Below are 20,957 nucleotides of genomic sequence, written 5' to 3' on the forward strand. Positions count from 1 at the left end.
GACAATGCTTTTCGACCGACTGTCGTGATCACAGGAATGAAAATTACCGAATCAGGCTAAACCTGCAACTTAAATAGTGATTATGTGTCTTCGCGCATGCGCGTAAAGGTCCACGCATCGGAGATCAAATATGGCCGCCGAACATTAACAGAATTCTCGTGTAATTTAATTTCAACGGTTTCTGCAATTAATAGTCGCGTATAATTACGTTGAACGTTAAGTATTTTGGCCTCGTTAAATAAAAAAGTATGTTTTTCGTTAATGGCATGAAAGGCTAATTCTGACGCTGCTGAACGAGAAGCACGAACAGAGGCTTCGTGTTGATTTACACGGATATTAAGAGAAAACCGCGTGGAACCCTGATAAGACGAGTCGCAATCACCGCAAGAAATGTTGTATACTAGATCATTAATTTGTGTTGCGAACGCCGAAAGAACCGAGCGATTGTTCAGTATAGTGTGTAACTTCCGTATAGGCCTAGCTATAATTTTAAATTCGGTATCTTTAAAGAATCTGTTAAGCTGTTTGTGCCACTGTTCAACATATGGGACAGAAATAAAGTATTTTTTGATATTACTATTGTTGATTGGTGCAGTATTTTGTATCCTATCCTTAGCTTGTACCCTAATTCGATTTATTGTGTTAATGGGATAACCCCTGTTCAAGAATCTGCTAGTTAATATTTGTATTTCTGAGTCTAAAGCAGAATCCGTCGTTGAATATTTATAGGCATTTAGAAATTGATTAAAGATAATCGATCTTTTGTAGGTGAACGGGTGGTAGCTATTATAATGTAGAAGCATACCGGTGTTTGTGGGTTTTCGATAGATGCTAAATTGTATTTTGTTCGAGTCCCGGGTAAGCGTGAAATTTAGAAAGTTTAATGACTTAGTATCCGTATCTTCCCTTTCCAGTGTAAATTTGAGTCTAGAATGAATATTGTTAAACGAATGTAAAATATCATGGATAGTACTACTATCGGTAATAACTAGAACATCGTCTAAATACCTCCCATAGTATGTGATACGGGGACGAAAAGGTGTCAAATGTATCTGCTCAATCGTTGAGAGATAGATCTCTGACATTAAGCCACTCAGGCTCAAACCCATTGGTAATCCAAAAATTTGTTTGTACACCTTGTCTCGAAAGGTGATGTAGTTAGCCTCAACTAATAGTTTAATTAAGTGAAAAATCTCCTTTATAGGCAGCTTCGTATAATTAATCGGTGTCGAGTTTTTATTTAACATATCCCAAATAATATCTAATGTGTATTCAACGTTTACATTCGTATATAATGATGTAACATCTAATGAGAATAAATTGTCATTGTCGCCGAGTCTACAGTCTTTAAGATTATTAAATAATGTATCGTAATTCTTAATCCCAAATTGTATAACCTGTCTAAAAGGTTTTATAATGTTATATACATGTGTGGCTAAGGCTGAAAATGCCGAGTTCCTGTAGGAAACAATAGGTCGAATCGGAAATCCAGGTTTGTGTAATTTTACCTGACCAAAAAGTGCAGGAATATTGTATGTTCTGGACTTCAATTCCTTCAACTGAACCATAGTAATGTAGTCGTTTTTACGATATGTGGTTAACGTTTTATTGTATTGATTTACCAAATTGGTAAACAGTGTCGGGTCCACTTCACAATAAGTGGAGCTATCAGATACAACTGAATCTAACTTATTAATATAATCATGTTTATCTAGTATTACCACTGTATCTCCTTTATCTGCCCTCTGTATAATAATGTCCTTATTTTCTCGAAGTTCTCGTAAAGCTGAACTGTCATGTGTATTCAATTTAGGAAGTCGTGTTTCTTTTATGTTATTCACTACTTGGTTAACTTGTTGAATAAATACATCTTTTTGTGGAACACTACGAAGTCCAAATTCAAAATCAATTACGCATTGTTTTTTTGGCAGCTTTCGAGGTGGTAAATTATAATTTAATCCTTTGGATAAAAGTGAAATCTGGTCCTGCGATAGTGTACACGAGGAAAGATTTGTAACCTGTTGATATGTCGGTTCGTTGGATACTGGGTGAGGGGGTGTTCGTGAACTAGCCGACATATTCTGTGGTAGAGCGTTATGTGTCTGTGGGGGGGATGTCACCCAACTCGTGTGAACTTGGTCGCAAGCTCGCGACAATGTGTTAGAATTCGCATGAACGTGTCTTGAACTATTCGATAATGTTTGCAACTTATTAACGTGTCTGTTTTTTATTTCTGAGGCTTGTGCTTCCCGTCGCAAATCTATGGAGGTCTTCAATACAGACCAATCGTTCGGATGTAGATAATTTTTTAATTTATCGCGAAGCTTCCTAACCTGGGAAAGGTATTTTTGTTTATCCGAATACCTTTCCCAGGTTAGGAAGCTTCGCGATAAATTAAAAAATTATCTACATCCGAACGATTGGTCTGTATTGAAGACCTCCATAGATTTGCGACGGGAAGCACAAGCCTCAGAAATAAAAAACAGACACGTTAATAAGTTGCAAACATTATCGAATAGTTCAAGACACGTTCATGCGAATTCTAACACATTGTCGCGAGCTTGCGACCAAGTTCACACGAGTTGGGTGACATCCCCCCCACAGACACATAACGCTCTACCACAGAATATGTCGGCTAGTTCACGAACACCCCCTCACCCAGTATCCAACGAACCGACATATCAACAGGTTACAAATCTTTCCTCGTGTACACTATCGCAGGACCAGATTTCACTTTTATCCAAAGGATTAAATTATAATTTACCACCTCGAAAGCTGCCAAAAAAACAATGCGTAATTGATTTTGAATTTGGACTTCGTAGTGTTCCACAAAAAGATGTATTTATTCAACAAGTTAACCAAGTAGTGAATAACATAAAAGAAACACGACTTCCTAAATTGAATACACATGACAGTTCAGCTTTACGAGAACTTCGAGAAAATAAGGACATTATTATACAGAGGGCAGATAAAGGAGATACAGTGGTAATACTAGATAAACATGATTATATTAATAAGTTAGATTCAGTTGTATCTGATAGCTCCACTTATTGTGAAGTGGACCCGACACTGTTTACCAATTTGGTAAATCAATACAATAAAACGTTAACCACATATCGTAAAAACGACTACATTACTATGGTTCAGTTGAAGGAATTGAAGTCCAGAACATACAATATTCCTGCACTTTTTGGTCAGGTAAAATTACACAAACCTGGATTTCCGATTCGACCTATTGTTTCCTACAGGAACTCGGCATTTTCAGCCTTAGCCACACATGTATATAACATTATAAAACCTTTTAGACAGGTTATACAATTTGGGATTAAGAATTACGATACATTATTTAATAATCTTAAAGACTGTAGACTCGGCGACAATGACAATTTATTCTCATTAGATGTTACATCATTATATACGAATGTAAACGTTGAATACACATTAGATATTATTTGGGATATGTTAAATAAAAACTCGACACCGATTAATTATACGAAGCTGCCTATAAAGGAGATTTTTCACTTAATTAAACTATTAGTTGAGGCTAACTACATCACCTTTCGAGACAAGGTGTACAAACAAATTTTTGGATTACCAATGGGTTTGAGCCTGAGTGGCTTAATGTCAGAGATCTATCTCTCAACGATTGAGCAGATACATTTGACACCTTTTCGTCCCCGTATCACATACTATGGGAGGTATTTAGACGATGTTCTAGTTATTACCGATAGTAGTACTATCCATGATATTTTACATTCGTTTAACAATATTCATTCTAGACTCAAATTTACACTGGAAAGGGAAGATACGGATACTAAGTCATTAAACTTTCTAAATTTCACGCTTACCCGGGACTCGAACAAAATACAATTTAGCATCTATCGAAAACCCACAAACACCGGTATGCTTCTACATTATAATAGCTACCACCCGTTCACCTACAAAAGATCGATTATCTTTAATCAATTTCTAAATGCCTATAAATATTCAACGACGGATTCTGCTTTAGACTCAGAAATACAAATATTAACTAGCAGATTCTTGAACAGGGGTTATCCCATTAACACAATAAATCGAATTAGGGTACAAGCTAAGGATAGGATACAAAATACTGCACCAATCAACAATAGTAATATCAAAAAATACTTTATTTCTGTCCCATATGTTGAACAGTGGCACAAACAGCTTAACAGATTCTTTAAAGATACCGAATTTAAAATTATAGCTAGGCCTATACGGAAGTTACACACTATACTGAACAATCGCTCGGTTCTTTCGGCGTTCGCAACACAAATTAATGATCTAGTATACAACATTTCTTGCGGTGATTGCGACTCGTCTTATCAGGGTTCCACGCGGTTTTCTCTTAATATCCGTGTAAATCAACACGAAGCCTCTGTTCGTGCTTCTCGTTCAGCAGCGTCAGAATTAGCCTTTCATGCCATTAACGAAAAACATACTTTTTTATTTAACGAGGCCAAAATACTTAACGTTCAACGTAATTATACGCGACTATTAATTGCAGAAACCGTTGAAATTAAATTACACGAGAATTCTGTTAATGTTCGGCGGCCATATTTGATCTCCGATGCGTGGACCTTTACGCGCATGCGCGAAGACACATAATCACTATTTAAGTTGCAGGTTTAGCCTGATTCGGTAATTTTCATTCCTGTGATCACGACAGTCGGTCGAAAAGCATTGTCAGCTTCAGGAAGGAAAATCGTTTTGAATATTTTCGTTAGATTCTTTTAATTGCGTTAATTTGAATTTTAATTGTTTTGAATTGATTTTGAATTGTGTTAAATTGATTATTTAATTATTTATATTTTACTTTAATTATTTATATTTTACTTTAATGTACCGGTAAGTTGTCGATTTTTTCGTTTTTTCCGTTTTAATTTCTGGAGGGTATCATACGGAAGTGTTCCACGTCCTATATTGAGGTAAACTCCTCTTATTAATTTACTAATTCCCATTTATTGTACCATATATATATATATATATTTCTAAATTTCTAAAATATATTAATAAATTTCTATATTTCTTATAGAAATATATATAATATATATATATTTCTAATTTCTTGGACATAAAACGTTTTGGTAACCCAGCCGTGTTTTTTTTTTGTGTGTTTTGTTTTTGTCAATTTTGAGAACATTTCAAAATTCTTGTGGATATCATTGTAAAGCCTTCAGGTAATAAAATTTTTGTAAGAACTGGTTGCAATGAATTCTACACTATTTTCTTTAAATTATTTGAATTAAGTGAAAAATCTTACCAAGAATACAAAGATGACCATTATTAAAGAAATGTTGCATTATTTTATTTTGAATTGTCATCAAGAATATGGAGACAACCGTTAGCAACTACTGACATTCAAGAGCTAATTATGATAATGCAGATATTAAAGGGCTAGTTTGATAATGCTGCACTATTTTTATTTTAAAGTAATTATTTGAAACACAGGAGAAAAATTCAAAACCTGGAATACTGAGACAACTATTAGCAACAGTATTTAGTAGACTGACAAGGATTAAACTCAAATTCAGATGAATAAAAAATGGTTAGGTTTTACAAGTAGATTATAGAAATATGTAGACGTTTGCTTGGTTTACTTAAAAGACTAGACAAAATTATTAGAGGACTGGACAGGTGATGTGGTAAGGTAAGTTTTTTTTTTTTCTATTTCTCTCTCTCTCTCTCTCTCTCTCTCTCTCTCTCTCTCTCTCTCTCTCTCTCTCTCTCTCTCTGATGTATAAGCTTGCTTTCTTACATCATTTGCCACTACTAATACAAATTTCCTTATATTAGCAAGAAATGTGTTTAACTTAGGTGCAGTTGATTATTCATAACTTAAGATTATTTATTTGTTCAAATTTAAGTTGACTGTGAATATAGGATGGCCTTCCATACTTGGTACCCATTAGGAGAGAGAGAGAGAGAGAAATCCCAAAGTGTAAGACAAACAAAATTTTTTCCTCCTCATAATATGCAGGATTCAAACAGTTGCTTCAGCATATTTTTCTTGATCATTGCCTACTCTGTAATAAAAAGGTAAAGTGCAGCCATTATCAACCCACTGCAGGATGGAAGCCTCCTCAACAATTCATGTTGAGGGAAATGGACCATAATCTGCCACGCTGGTCCAGTGCGGGTTGGCAGATCGACCGTATTCAGCAGTCAGGGGCTTGAACCCAGGTCTACTCAAAGAGCATGTGCTACTGCACTCCTGCTCATGACCACTCGGCTACGGAGCCTTTACTCTGTAATAATTGTTTTAAAAGAATACTCTGTAATGTTTTCTTTCATAATTAGGATTTTTTTAAGAATGTAGATTTGTAAAAAATTTAATACAGTGTATAATTGTCAATTCCCTTCTTCCTAACACAAATTTTCAAAACTATTGTTAATATAAAAACAGCTACTATTGTATTTCTTGGAAACACAGTTGATAGATGGTAGGAAGAGTTTGTAGAGTTTCAAGATGATCTGTACATATAGACATCAGAGAAACCCTCCAAACCCCTTTGTTCCTCATACATACACAAAAAAAAAAAAAAAAAAAAACCTGCACACGGGTTAGTGTGGCTCCCCCCCAACCACCCAATTCTGCTTCAGTAGGGTCAGAAAATATAAATATTCTTGTCTTGCACCTTTTCTATTCAAGTGTATCATGCCTTCAGAAAAGCAGAAAGCAGGCCATGTTAAGAAATATTTTACCCTGTGAGCCTTTCACAATCTCTTTAGACTAGAGTTGGTTGACAATGCTTGGAACATGAACTCCCTCCAGTCCTGCCTGGGTGCAATTCCACATTAAGTCCTAACTCAAGGCTTTTTCAGCAGCATCATCTCGAACTAAAACCTCGGTTTACCTGTGTTAAATATCATTAGTATACCTAAGTGTATAGAGTATTACCCTTTGCTCCCTTAAAAGATGTTTTGTTGTATATCATTAACCTTAATACATCCTTTTTCTCTGACAATTGAATCTTCTCCTGTAGTCAGAGAAGGTGCTGGCAGTCAGCCTAATACCTGAATGCCTCATGAATCCTCCTGATTTAGTTTTTTTCAAGGCATTAACTCTTTTCTTCAGGCATATTCCAAAATGCCGTTTATGCTTGTCCGGTCCTCTAATCCTAAATTTTTAACCCTAACTTTAAAATTTCTGTAATTTCTACTCAATTTACAAAATTGAAACTCTCAACATACATAAACAGAAGTGTTTTCTTTCATTTCTTACCTTTAAATTTCAGCAAAAACTATTAACATGAAAACATCAAAAATGTATGATCAAGTATTAATTTTTTGTAATTATGACTTCAAAAAACAAGCGGTCTTCACTTTGATTATATAACGCATCACTGCATTTGTTTGAATTTTGTGTGTCATTGCAGTGCCTCTGGCTAAAACGAATCAACTCCCATGGAGCCATAATTGACGGTCAAGCTTACGTCATCAGTGTTACCACGGTTATACAGGAAAGGGAAAAAAATGTACGCAACTGTTTCTTGGATAAAATAAACAGTTGCACATTATTACTTTCTACCAATATTTTGCATTATAGATCTGTTACAATATTTTTCTTTATTGCTTTACGTAATTGTTGTAGGCAACAATGTTTACTGGACGTACATTTTATCTTCTAACAAAATTTCCAGGATTTCACTGGAAATTTTGGATTATATGGCAAGTTGGCTGCATTATAAGTTTCAAACATTGCTGTATAGCGTGTCCTTGAATGCAAATGACTATGGTTACTTTTGAGTGACCACATGTTTTTTAATTGTACAGATGTTTTAATGTGGAAAGTTCCTTGCGATAAAATCAGTCAGTCAGTAGTCCTTTATTGTACCTAAAGTAATTCATTATGGTGGGGGAATGCAAATGGTTTTTGCTAATTGATGCAGCACTTTCAAATTTTCCCTAAGTGGATCATCTGAATTCGTTAGAAGGTCAAATATACATACACAAAATGTTCTGTTCCGATATTGTTCCCTAAAAACAATTACAATAAAGCTTGCGTTTTTTTTTTTGCCTTTTCGATAAACTGTGGCGCAATGCCAGAAATTCTCACGCCAACGTAACTCCCTTTTGTAAACAGAGGCATGTGCTTGCTAAGAAAACAAATGGAGTATTGCATTTCATGAGCGTTAGGCTAGTTTAGGGCGGGAGTGAAAAACGCTTAAAAAAATGCACACATTTTTGCTGTGTGGGTGAAATTGAATAGAAATTTCTGAAAACTGAAGTGGGAAAATCAAATAGAATCTATTTGTTGAACCCAATTTGGTTAAATATGTCCCCCAACGGATGCAAATCAGGTTAATTTACTTGCTCTTGTGGCACTGTTGTGACTCACTAGAGTATTACCTGCAGTAATTCTCTAATCAGTCATGCCCTCCTGAATCATAATATTCTCACAACGTGTAGTTTTTAACATAATTATGACTACATTTCTACTATGCTACAACACACTATGATGGAATGAGATATTCAAAACACTATATAATTTTTGTATTTTATACTGAATATCAGTTGAAAAGTTCTGCTATTGACTTTTCATAACTTTATACCAAGTACACCTCAGAGTGCTACTAAATTGTAGTTTCTTGCAATATATAAAATAGCTACAATATTTTTGTTTATATTTGTTCAGATATACTTTCACAAAGAAATGCTTACCTGTGATGCTGGGTTATGGTTGCAAAAGTTACTGCTAGCAAAAGCTGCTTATACAACCCGTAACTTCTGGAATGCTTGATTGAAATACTACATGATACTGCATTATGAAATAAAATTTAGAACAGATGTGAAAATACCACTAAAATTCACCAAAAACTTCCATTGAAGCTTATCTGGAAGTGAAAATCAATGTGTATTTTTTTTTTACAATGCCAATCAATAAGATTACATCTCTAACTTGCATAAAATTGTCCAATATTTAAAAATCAGTCAAGAAATTAATTTTTAAAGGTTAAATGCAACGTTACCAGCATATTTTAAATAGCTGCCATTGTTTTAAAATTTTAATTTTTATTTTATGTACATAAGATTATGTACCTAGGTGGTAGATGACTCATCAACTGGTGCATTACCACCACTTTGCTTATTGAAGGCTTGAAGTGATGGAACCCGTTTTTGGTCTCCACAGCTAACTTCAGGTCAACCCTTCCCCATCATGCAGTATGACTGATGATTTTTGAGGATCTCCCATGATGGACATCATGGCGAGATCCAATCTTCCTTACATTTTGAGGGTACAACTCTAAAACGGTGTTCGCAGGCTGGCTGCTAGTTAGTACACCAGACCGAACCTATTGGTAACTATTTAGGATGAGTTAGTGTATAATCTTGCTACCTCTATTCTACCAGATAGTGACTGGAGGGAATCTGAGAGTGTATATGCGGGAGGGGGGGGGGGGCATTCTTGAGGCCACGTTATGTCAAGGATCTGGGTATATTCTTACCATGTGTACGCCATATCCAAAAATTTCATTACTTCATACATTCCCCTTCCCCCCCTCCCACACACACTTTTTCTTATTATTGAATACACCATGAATTGTCAAACTAATAGAGTAAGCTTATTGGCGAAAAGATCTAAACCTCCCAAACACTTCCTAGTTCATTTCACAAATATACATGGTCTCAATTCTAATCTTAACAATGCCCATTTCCACTTGCAGTCTGCCAAACCCCATGTACTTTTTCGGACAGAATCACAGTTATTGGTTGATTCAACTACTGCTCATCTCAGTTGCCCAAATTATTCGCTGTATGATTCCTTTCGCCTCAAAGGTGGTACTTGTTCATATGTCCGTTCCAATATTCCCTGTCAGAGACTTGGTAATTTGGAATCTCCTCTTTTTGATCGTCTCTGGCTTAAAATCTGTCTACCTCATTGTGTCAAATTCATCTGTTGTCTCTACCATTCTCCAAACTCCACCAATAACTTGGAGCTCTTTGAATTCCTCTCTTTGCAACTTGACTTTCTCCAGTCCAACTTTCCTAACAGTGAGATAGTTTTCCTCGGTGATTTTAATGTTCACAACTCCAGCTGGTCGAGATGCTGAGGCTTTTGCAATTACTAATGAACTTGCACAGATTGTTCATTTACCTACAAGAATACCAGACAATCCTAACCATACAGCCAACACGCTTGATCTTTTTCTCACAAACAATTCTTCTAAGTACATGGTCGAAGTGAATGGTCCTGAAGGCACCTCAGATCACAACTTGGTGTTCTCTTCTCCAATGGGGCCTTTATCTCATGGCTATTCCCAACCTCGTGTTGTTTGGCATTACAAGAATGCAAAATGGGACAACCTGTGAGATTTATTTTCTTCTTTTCCTTGGTCGGACTACTGTTTCAAAACTTCTGATGTCAATGTTTTCTCAGATCGTGTCAGCGAAATTATTCTTGTAGGAATGGACTCCTTTATTCCAGACTCCACTTTAAAATCTCGTCCTTTATCTAAACCATGGTTTTCCAATAAATGTGCTAAGGCAGTTCAGGAGAAGAATGTTGCATATTGTAATTGGCTTGTTTCCAATTCTTCAGTTTCATTTTCTGCCAACACCAAAACTCGCAACAATTGTAAAGCAGTTATTAATCAGTCCAAACTAAATTTTGGACAGGCTAAGAGTAGAAAACTTGCTTCTTCTTTCCCTAATGGTAGCCGAGCATTCTGGTCTTTTGCCCATCTCTGCTCCCACCTCTGTCCAAACCAGATGGTTCTGTTGTCACTTCAGCCAAGGATAAAGCTGACCTGCTAGCATCCCATTTTTCTTCGAGCTCATGTATTAATGATCTTGGTAAAACACCTCCCACCATTCCTAACACACTCCATTCAATGCCTCCTGTGGTCTTCCGTTAAAAGGATATTAGAAGGATTTTGATGAATCTTGATGCTAAGAAAGCTCCAGGTCCTGATGGTATTTCTCCACTTGTTCTCAAAACCTGTCCTCCTGAACTTCTGTTCTTTGCTGCCTTTTTTCACTTTCTTATTCCAAAGGTGTTTTTCCTTCTGCTTGGAAATTTGCTCATATCCAGCCAGTTCCTAAAAAGGGTGACCAATCCTTCCCATCCAATTATCGTCCCATTGCAATTACTTCTACTCTTTCTAAAGTAATGGAGAAATTAATTAACCGCCAACTCTTAAACTACCTAGAAACATTCCATCTGATCAACAATCGCTAGTATGGAATCCATCAGTGTCGATCCACTGGTGAGATTCTGGCTTATGTTACCCATTTGTGGATAAATTCAATTGGAAAAGTTTGGTGAAACATAAGCATTTGCTCTTGACATCTCAAAGGCTTTCGATCGTGTTTGGCATACAGATCTTTTAAACAAGCTTCCATCTTATGGTTTGACAACTGTTTTTTGTAATTGGTTATCCAGTTCTCTCTGATCGCTCACTGAGGGTGATGGTAGATGGCTCTCTGTCTTCTAACTTCTCCACTAATGCTGGCGTCCCCCAAGGTTCAGTTCTTTCCCCCACTCTTTTCCTCTTGTATATTAATGACCTTCTTCCATTGACTGGAAATTCTATCCATAGTTTTGCTGATGATAGCACATTGCTTTTTATTTTGAGAAACCTTGCCCTGCTCTCAATCAGTTTCAACTTCTCGAATATCTGCTACCAATTCCTCAAATGCCGATCTCCAGTGGGGCAAAGACAACAGTTGATTTCAATCCTTCTAAAACTCAAGTCTTGTCTTATTTCTTGCAAAAAGGATTCTTCTGCTCCTATGCTTATCTTTGGTGACACTCCGATTTCTAGGCAAGATGATATATCTATTTTGGGGATTACTCTGACTTGTAATCTCTCTTGGCACAAGCACATTACAAATATTTCTTTCTCTGCATCTAAAAAACTTGGTTTTCTCTTTCATTCTCTGCATTAATTTTCTTCCAAACAACTGTACAAATCACAAATCCGCCCTACCATGGAATATTGTTCCCACATCTGGGGTGGTGCCCCCAAAATCTCTCTCAGGCTTTTAGATTCCATTCAGAAGAGGGCAGTTAGGTTAATTAATAACTCATGTCTAAAAGAATCTCTCCACTCACTGTCTCATAAATGTACTGTTTCTGCTGCATGCCTTTTCTACAGATACTTCCATGGGCACTGTTCTTCTGAATTGGCTTCTATAATTCCCGCTCTCTCTTTCAAAATAGTCCGAACACGTGCCCCCACCAGCCAGCATTCATTTACTGTCCAACTCTCAGAACCAACTTTTCATCTTCCTCGTTTATTCATTCAACTTCCATTTTCTGGAACAACCTTCCTTCATATGGCTTTCCTGAAAATTACTGTCTACAGAAGTACAAGTCTAATGTCAACAAATATCTCTTAGATTCTCAACCTGCAACCCAAGCACGGTACTAGGTACTATATGTTCTAATACCTCTCGTATTTGGGGTTTTCATGAAAAAAATAAGATTTATTCATATTCTGTTATTGTATTCTGATTTTTTATAGTTAGATATATTTATCCTTGTGTTTTTAAACTTGCTTATTTTGTAATGTTTATTTTATTTTCCAGAAAAGAAGGATAAGAAATTCAAGCTAAAATCATCTGGTCAAGAAAGTAATGAAAATCTTAAAGATGGTGAATTAGATAATGAAATTTGTGATGGGATAGAAGAATGTAGCGAAGAAATTGTTGAAAATCTCAAAGATGATGAATTAAACAATGAAAATTGTGAAGAAATTGTTGAAAATTTTAAAGAGGGAGAATTAGACAATGAAAATTGTGATGGAATAGAAGAATGCAGTGAAGCAACTTAGAAATTGTGTATATTTAGTAATACTGTAATTTAGTATTATACAACATCTGTAATTAAGTCATTCAGTCTTGTATATAATCATCATTAATAAATAGTATTTCATCTTTCAAGTTGGCAAATATTAATATTATATAGACATTACATTACTATACAAGGGGATATCAAAAAGTTTGTACCTTTACCTAGAAATAAAATATCTAGACAGGCAACTTCACAGGACAAGGGGATATCAAAAAGTTTGTACCTTTACCTAGAAATAAAATATCTAGGCAGGCAACTTCACAGGAACTTTAATCCTTTTCTATGTACTCTCCATTTATAGTAACACATTTCTCACACCTGTGGTTCAGTTGTTTAATGCCTTGATCATAGAAGACTGCACTTTTTTTGCCTGAAACCATGATTCCACTTCATTGATGACTTCCTGAAACAAATCAAAGCGACATCCACGCAGTGGTTTCTTCATTGCACACCCAGCATTCGTCATTTGTCGCCAACCGATCAAAAAAGTTCTCAACATCTGCAGTAAACAAATCCAACAGTTCGCGAGAACATTGCTTCGGCAGAGGCATCAGTAATCTTGGAACCCGTCGTGCAGATACCTTAGACATGCAGATGGTCATGTAAAATGCTGTGGGCAGATCCATAACTAATTCCCACTGCATTTGCAATGAATTGTCACGCGTCTGTTACTCAGCACCAGCTGCTCAACCTTTGCAACTGTCTCACTGTCTGTGGATGTTGATGGCCTTCCTTCTCTTGGCTCATCAAAGACACTTGTACAACTGCACTGGAACTCCCATTTCTACCTTTTTAGTGTCATAGGATGGACAATTCTGCCCATACACAGCTTTCATTTCTTTGTCAGTTTCCTCAGCTTTCTTGCCCTGCAAATGCAGGAACTTGATCACTGCTCGATACTCCACTTTGTCAACCATAGCATCCTTCCTCAGATTCTGGGCTCCACCTCTGGTGTACGATCACCTATAGGAATGAAATTTCACGTTAGTTATTGAATATGTAGACAACTTATATTAAAAATGGCATCTTCCTACTGATGTTTTATCTAGGTCAGGATACAAACTTTTTGATATCCCCTTGTAAACCTGTTAATTTGAAGTTCAAGGGACCAAAATATATCCATTTTGATTTAAATGAGTCCAAAGTATCCACAAGGTCAGACACATGACAGTATTGAGAAATTTAAAAAGATTTACATGCCTCATTGTGAATTGAATTCCTTAAAGTTGATTTTTTTTCAAATGCAAAAGTTTCAGTGCAAAAGTTTTTTTTTTTTTTTTTTTTTTTTCCTGAAGACATTCATTGTCATTCTCTCAAGCTGAGCATGTACATATCTGCATTGGGAAAATCAGACACTTTGTATTTTGCACCCATAACTATTCTTCCCCAAGAATAGTTATGGGTGCACAATACAAAGTTCTTAGGGAAGTGAATAGAAATGTAAAATATAAAGATGTTAACTAACCAAATATCCATTATAGCAATATTATCTGTAGTTGGTTTTGGCAGTCTTTTCGAATCATCAGCAAGCTATTCACAAGTTATGGGACCCACTTCAGACTTTGAATTTCATTGTAGGCTATTTCAGATAATCAGGGAATGGTAACTATGTTAAAATACATTGCATTTCAAATAATCTAATATTGAATTAATGAGGATGTATTATATTCTCTTACATTTTTTGGGGTACTGAGAGGAAACAGAGCAGCATTTAATATTTGTGATTGTTGTAAGGTATTGTTTGTACATAGGAAACACTTCATTGCATTGGTTAAAAAGCATTTATTAAACTCGATTATAGATAAACATTTAAAAACTTTAATACAGTACATTCCAACTAATCCCTCCCCTCTTTATGGGTCTTCTTCAGCTCAGTGGATTAAGAATTAGAGAACTTTTACTTACATTCCAAAATATAATAAAACACCACTTAACTCTTAAGTTCAATTAAATTACAAAAAAAAAAAAAAAAAAAAATGTTGCCATCTATGGTACCTGTGAAATCAATATTTTTCAAAAATATTGAGCAAAAATCATTTGCATTTAACATATACTTTTAATTTCTCTAGAAGTTTTTTCATTAAAAAAACAACTTGTGATATTACTTTGAGTATATTTTTGTTTGTTATTTCCATAACCTTAACATTTTCACAATTTGTATAGAAATACAAAAGTGTAGAGTACTGTTCACTATGTGCTAAGTTATGTGAAATTACTGGTATACTAATTATGTTAAAACTGTCAGCTTGCTGCTTTACATCTTTATATGAAACTCCAGAACATTCCCTCTGAAATTCACTTTGGTTCCCTACAATGCAGTCGTCAAAGCCCTCATGGGGTTTTATTTGTAATCACTTCTTTCACACCATGTGGAAAAGTTCTGGGTTTCAATTCTGTCTCAATGGAAGGATATGTTGAAAAGTAGCAATAATTGGATTTTCCCTTTGGTGCCACTAGCAAAGTAATAAAATATTAGTGGATGCAACACTTTCAACAGGTAATAGGGATGCTATTTACTAATGTCAAAATGAAATTGAATTAAAAGGATATCTTCACCAGTCACATTGGATTTCTTCAGTCTTATAATATTACATAGTGAGCAAGCGATATAAAAAAAGTTAAGCCACCTTATAAGAACTGTGAACCCTGATAAGTAATCACTTAGGAAAGTAGGTTTCAGAAATCCAGTTTGAGTCACTTTTTTTTTTTTTTTTTTTTTTCACTCTTTGTATTAAGTTTTTCTTTTTATAGCTTTTGTATTTCATGGAAAATAATCAAGGTAGCTTATTTTAAGCACATTTCATATAAAGGAAAACAAGAGATCAAAATATAAATAATTTTTCCACAAATAAATTTGAAACTCAGTTGCTTGTGGAAATGGTTTAGCATTCAACGAGATAATTTCAAGACAAATTTCACCTTGCTTATAACTTATGTATTATAAAAAACAAGATGGAATGAGTAAGATTACTCTATTAACAATAATGACAAAAATTATGATTAAAAAACTTCCACTTTTAAAATTTGTAATCAGTGGAAAGTAGGACTTTCCATGAAAGAATAGATGAATTTATAAACTAGGAGCAAAAATTAGAATACTCTTATTTCTTGAGAAGCTAAAATTCATAGATGGAATAAATAATTAATAGAAGACTAGTTTGCTTATAAATTAAACTTAAAATTTTGCTTGCCTTATTTATATAATCAATTATACATCAAAATCTTTGTAATACGAACAGAGAAAAAATTTATATGAAATCTTTCTAAATTTTATTAACAGTATACATATTATGTTGAATAGCACAGTACTATAATTCCCCCCTTTACAGTGAACAGCAGCATGTAATTGACTTCAATATGAGAATTTGGCAAAACTAGTATCATCAGGTTGGCTAGCAGAAATGATAAAGATGAACTTTCTGATGAAAATGATATTCTATAATTTTGACAGTAAAATCTGAGAAATAAGACTTAATGGCATTAAAACATTATAAATTAAGTTTTAGTAAAATTTTCACCAAAAAATATATGCTAGTTTGTTAATTGAATATAATTACAAATTGCAACTTTTTTTTGTTTTTATTTTTTTTTTTATCAAACAAAATAGAAGAAACACTCACAATACTCCTTATTCTCATCATACATTAGTCAGTAGCCTTTAATATTTTCATTACTCTGTTTTAAAATACTGTACATTCATGATCATGCTGTGCTAAAAAACCAGACCATTCACTAAACGATTGAGTCTAATGTACATTTTCATGCAAGGAACCACTTAATTACAGAGATAATTTTCTAACAATTCCGATGGCAGAGATATTATCTCGGATGACAATTCGATGATGCATTTGTGATGGCACAATGATTCTATTTCCTAAAACAAAAAGAGAAAAATAAAAAATGCAATTTTTTGCAGAATTTCATTAAAGTTTTAAGTGTTTTCAGTATATTATAATACTTTTAATACAGCTTTTTGCATCTATTCCACCAGTTCCTACTTGCCACCACAATTAATGCTTGCAGACCACATTTTCTGAATTGCTGCCACAGTGCTTGAAAAAAATTACATTGGAGGGGGCAATATCAGTAACTTCAGCTATCAATGTAGTAGTCACTGAAGGCTATTTTCAGATGAGTTGAAGCTTAACCTCCACAGTATTTAATTTCATCCTAGTTATCTTTAAAAAAAGTGAATTCCTATATAGCTAAATATTCTCCAGGAAAGCTCAGTCAGCACGACACATTGCTATCTGCAACTCACTTAGAGAGGTTTGGATTCTATTTCCATTAATGATTGGAGGAATTTATAGTCCTCTTCAGTAAAAGTTGTAGTTAGCTCTATCTCAAACTAGCACTTTAACAACAGAACATAACACCCCCCAATCCAGGATCTCTCCTAACAGGGACGGTCACGCACCTGGATTTCCAAGTGAAACCCTTTCTTTCCCTTCCTCCACCCTACTTCACCTCCTTTCGACTACTCAACCCCCCCCCCCCCACCACCACCACGCTTTTGAAATACAGCAATGGAACGTGCCCGGGCTATAAAAGACTGCCTCGACACGTACTAACCCTCCTTTGAAAATGGTATTAACAAAAAGCCCCCATCAGGCTTCAGGACATCATCTCTCTTTATGCCTACAATTACTCCCCGTGCAAGGATTTAGGACAAAAGCTTGCTTTTTCCTTCATCCTCCTTCCATATAATTGCAATTTCAACACCTGAATTACACCTCACCCAGATGCAGCCGTTCCTGAAGAAAACCCCAGATAAGAGTATTCTTCTGCCTTCCAAAAGCCGACCGGGCTAGCCGAGTGGGTAAAGTACCTGCCCGGCAACCCAAAGGTTGCGGGTTCGATTCCCGCCTCGGGCTTGGATCAAAGTACTGCAAAAACCTTGGGAGGTGCAATATGGCCACAGAAGCCGATGCGCCAACAACTACCAAATCAAAAAAAGCCTTCCAAAAATAGGCTATACTACCCTTTAAAAAAAAATCCACAAAGTTTATTTTAAAACCATAATGAGATCGCAAATCCTCCACAAGGAAAATTACAATAAATTATTAGCATTTGTTTGATTTTATGAAAATTAGCGGGTCTCGACTACTCAAGTTGTCTGTCTAATAAACTTTTGAGACTTCCACATGTTTTTTTACTCTATGTTGTAATATCATATACTGTCAAATTCAAATAAATGGGTTTAGGTAAAATAAGTGATTCCTGATAATAAGTGGAATTAATTTTGAAATAAGACTGAAAGAATAAGTTGTACAATTAAAAAATAATTAAGGTTCAGGTGGGATGAGGCGAATTACAGTGAGGCACGAGTACAGCATATGGTAAAGGGGTAAAGGTAGTTTAATATAATAAGAGGATGGGGGAAGGTTACGGTGTAAGATTTTTAGTAAATTATATATATATGGGGGTTTTATGGATTTATGCCTAGTGAGTGTATATTTCCTGGAAGAAAAGGGGAAGGGTACCGAAACACAGAATAAAAATAAAATTAGAGCGAAAAAGATATAAGGTATCCTATATAGTCCATAGAAATTGATCTTCCAAGTGCTTTGACAGGAGTCAACGTGGAAGATTAGTTTCAATAGATTATTAGATAACCTCTCAATTTCTGTAGTTCTTATGTGTGGTTATAAAATTTGGTAGGTTAAAAAGTGGGTGTGTGATAATAAATTTTGGGCAATAAAATGGAAAATAGAAAGTAAAAAATGTAAAATATGGTTACCGTTATACAAAGATACTGTTGATCTGACTGGGATAGAACATTTTTGGTAATTTAGTAGGATAGAGAATATAAGATGATTATGTAGAATAAAGAAAAGTAAAGGTAAATAATAAAGCATAACCTAAGTGTGGTTTACATGACATGCTCATGTGTGTGTTTCTGGCCCATACAAGAGCAAAATGAAAGAAATTAAGAGTAGGATGGAAAACCTGAGGAAAGAAATGGGAAACAGTTTTTGAAAATAGCGCTAGGCTATAAGAAATTATTTTTGCTCCATCAGTTCACATACAAATGTACAATGGATGAGTACAGTATTTCTGATACAAGAAATACACTGCAAAAACCGAGAGACTATGTACAAGTTTATACATAACCTAACACTCATACCAATATACTGATACTGTAATCTCTAAATCTATTCATGTTAATCATGCATTATTTTTAGCACAATGCCTTAGAGTGGCATTCATTTGCAGTAACACAAAATTATTAACTAACCATCTAAAATTTATGTACAACACTATAACCTATTTAAAATTTCATTTAATAAAAGCAATTATATTCTCAACCACAAGAACATTTTCAATAATAAAATCAGATCTGATAACTTCACATGGGCATTAGGATTACCTTGTACATAGGCACCTTTTGGTTTTTGCAGTCTTTACTTGTATTAGCAACACTGTACCCACTGACTTACCACTGTACATATATATATATATTCATATACAACCTTAAACCCATTCATTTTTCAACAGCTGTTCTATTTTTAGTTTTATTTTTATCTGTTCTGAACTGTAATAACACAAAAACACACTTTCTCCTAGTCAAATACTATTTTTCCATACTTTTGCACAAAAATTGTTTGCCATTTTTTAACTCAGGTTTTATATAGCCTTAGACTTTTGTTTAATCTCACTAGAAAAACATTCATTTCACTCCTGCACCAGAAGCACATGGACCATCTTACAAGATGGGCTTCTGTGCCCATCTTGTAAGCCTCACAGGTTATGGTTTATTATTTTACCTTTTACTTTATAGAATCTTTACTTTTCTTTAATCTATATATTCCCTAAATTACCAAAAACACTACCTTCAATTTCTACATTATTGGCCCAAAATTTATAATCACTCTTCTACTTTTCAACCTACCAAATTTTATATAAATACTTATAAATTTTATTTCCACATATAAAAATGATTATTTTTTCTTTTATACAAAGTTTCTACAGAAATTGAAAGACCTTATATTATGAGAGACCCACTGAAACCTTATATTCCTATCAAAGTAATCTAGGTTGATCCCTTTGAAAAATCCAGAATATTATATTGTGAAAGATAAAAATGTTACTCAACTGGTACTACAGGTACCTTTTATCTTTCTCATTATAATTTATTTCATCTTATCTTATTTTTCATATAAAATTATTCTGTACTAATATCTGTTGTTTGTACAATCTTCATTTTAAAAATCATTTTAAGTTTGTATATCAATTCAGCAGTATTTACCTACAAAAATGTGGTGCCCATCAGTATTAAGCTTCTGTGGACTGCAATACAATTAGTCAAAACATTGTGGTGTGGAGTCAAAAATGTGAGGAATATTACCTTAGTGAATACACAGCCATGCTTCTTCACGTGTACTGTGGGTAGGGTAGGGGACTGTAAGAGGTGCAGGTCAAGGAAGTGTGTTCACATCGCATAAGCACTGTTGTGCTGTGAAAGCCATTGCGGTCTGGCATTTTTCTGCTGTTTGGAATGAAACACAAAAACAGCATTGGTTTGGAATAGTTTCAATATAACATCTTGCCATCAAGATGGCATCAATTATGACAAAAGGTGAATTATAAATGGCTATTGTAACGTGGCTCCTGCATTAAACGAATAATGTGCCAAATAGTTTAAAATACTAATCATTTTTCAAAATTATGCTTGCAGATTTTTAGGTAAATTCATTCTTTCTAGGTGGGACAATTTAAATGATGAACAGCATATATAATACATGTTTTGATTCCCAATATGTTGTTATGCATTATATTTTTGATATTTAAACATTAAATTATAACTATACCTGATGTCATGAGTTTAAAATAAACATTTGTAAAGTTTTGATAGATTTTGCAATTTTTTCTGTTATTTTTTTTGAATTCCTCCTCAATGCACTCACACCCAGCAAGAGAGAAAAAAGAAAGGTAATTACCTAACTGTACTGTTGCAGAAACATTTCATGAAATTCCAATATGCAGTTGAGCATCATCTTCAGTTTATCAATATGTGGCAATATTGTAATTCTGTAATTGAAAGGCACATTCTTATTCATGGCATTTTGCAATAACAGCAGTATCATAGTTATAATCATAATTCTTCTAACTTTATTTTTAGAAAACTTCCAATATCTGG

At 34.6% G+C, this 20,957-nt stretch overlaps 2 protein-coding genes across 4 annotated transcripts in view; one reads left to right on the top strand and one right to left on the bottom strand.

Annotated features, from left to right (window-relative positions):
• The window catches only part of Nsun2 (tRNA (cytosine(34)-C(5))-methyltransferase Nsun2), a 166,685-nt gene extending 153,888 nt beyond the window's left edge, over window positions 1-12,797 (top strand). Inside the window, exon 21 of the mRNA XM_090384128.1 lies at window positions 12,553-12,797. Coding sequence (XP_090240254.1) covers window positions 12,553-12,797 — 245 coding nt within the window. The remainder of the gene's footprint in view (window positions 1-12,552) is intronic.
• Window positions 12,798-16,415: 3,618 nt separating this feature from the next.
• The window catches only part of LOC150078639 (alanine aminotransferase 2-like), a 105,303-nt gene continuing 100,761 nt past the window's right edge, over window positions 16,416-20,957 (bottom strand). For all 3 annotated transcript variants that reach the window (XM_090383674.1, XM_090383673.1, XM_090383672.1), the window contains 2 exons: window positions 20,758-20,848; window positions 16,416-16,691 (listed from right to left, as the gene is read on the bottom strand). In XM_090383674.1, coding sequence (XP_090239800.1) covers window positions 20,758-20,848 — 91 coding nt within the window. In that variant the 3' untranslated portion in view covers window positions 16,416-16,691. The remainder of the gene's footprint in view (window positions 16,692-20,757; window positions 20,849-20,957) is intronic.

Source organism: Mastigoproctus giganteus, chromosome 10, assembly GCF_048544385.1.
Source record: "Mastigoproctus giganteus isolate SK-2022 chromosome 10, ASM4854438v1, whole genome shotgun sequence".
NCBI classification, from domain to species: domain Eukaryota; kingdom Metazoa; phylum Arthropoda; class Arachnida; order Uropygi; family Thelyphonidae; genus Mastigoproctus; species Mastigoproctus giganteus.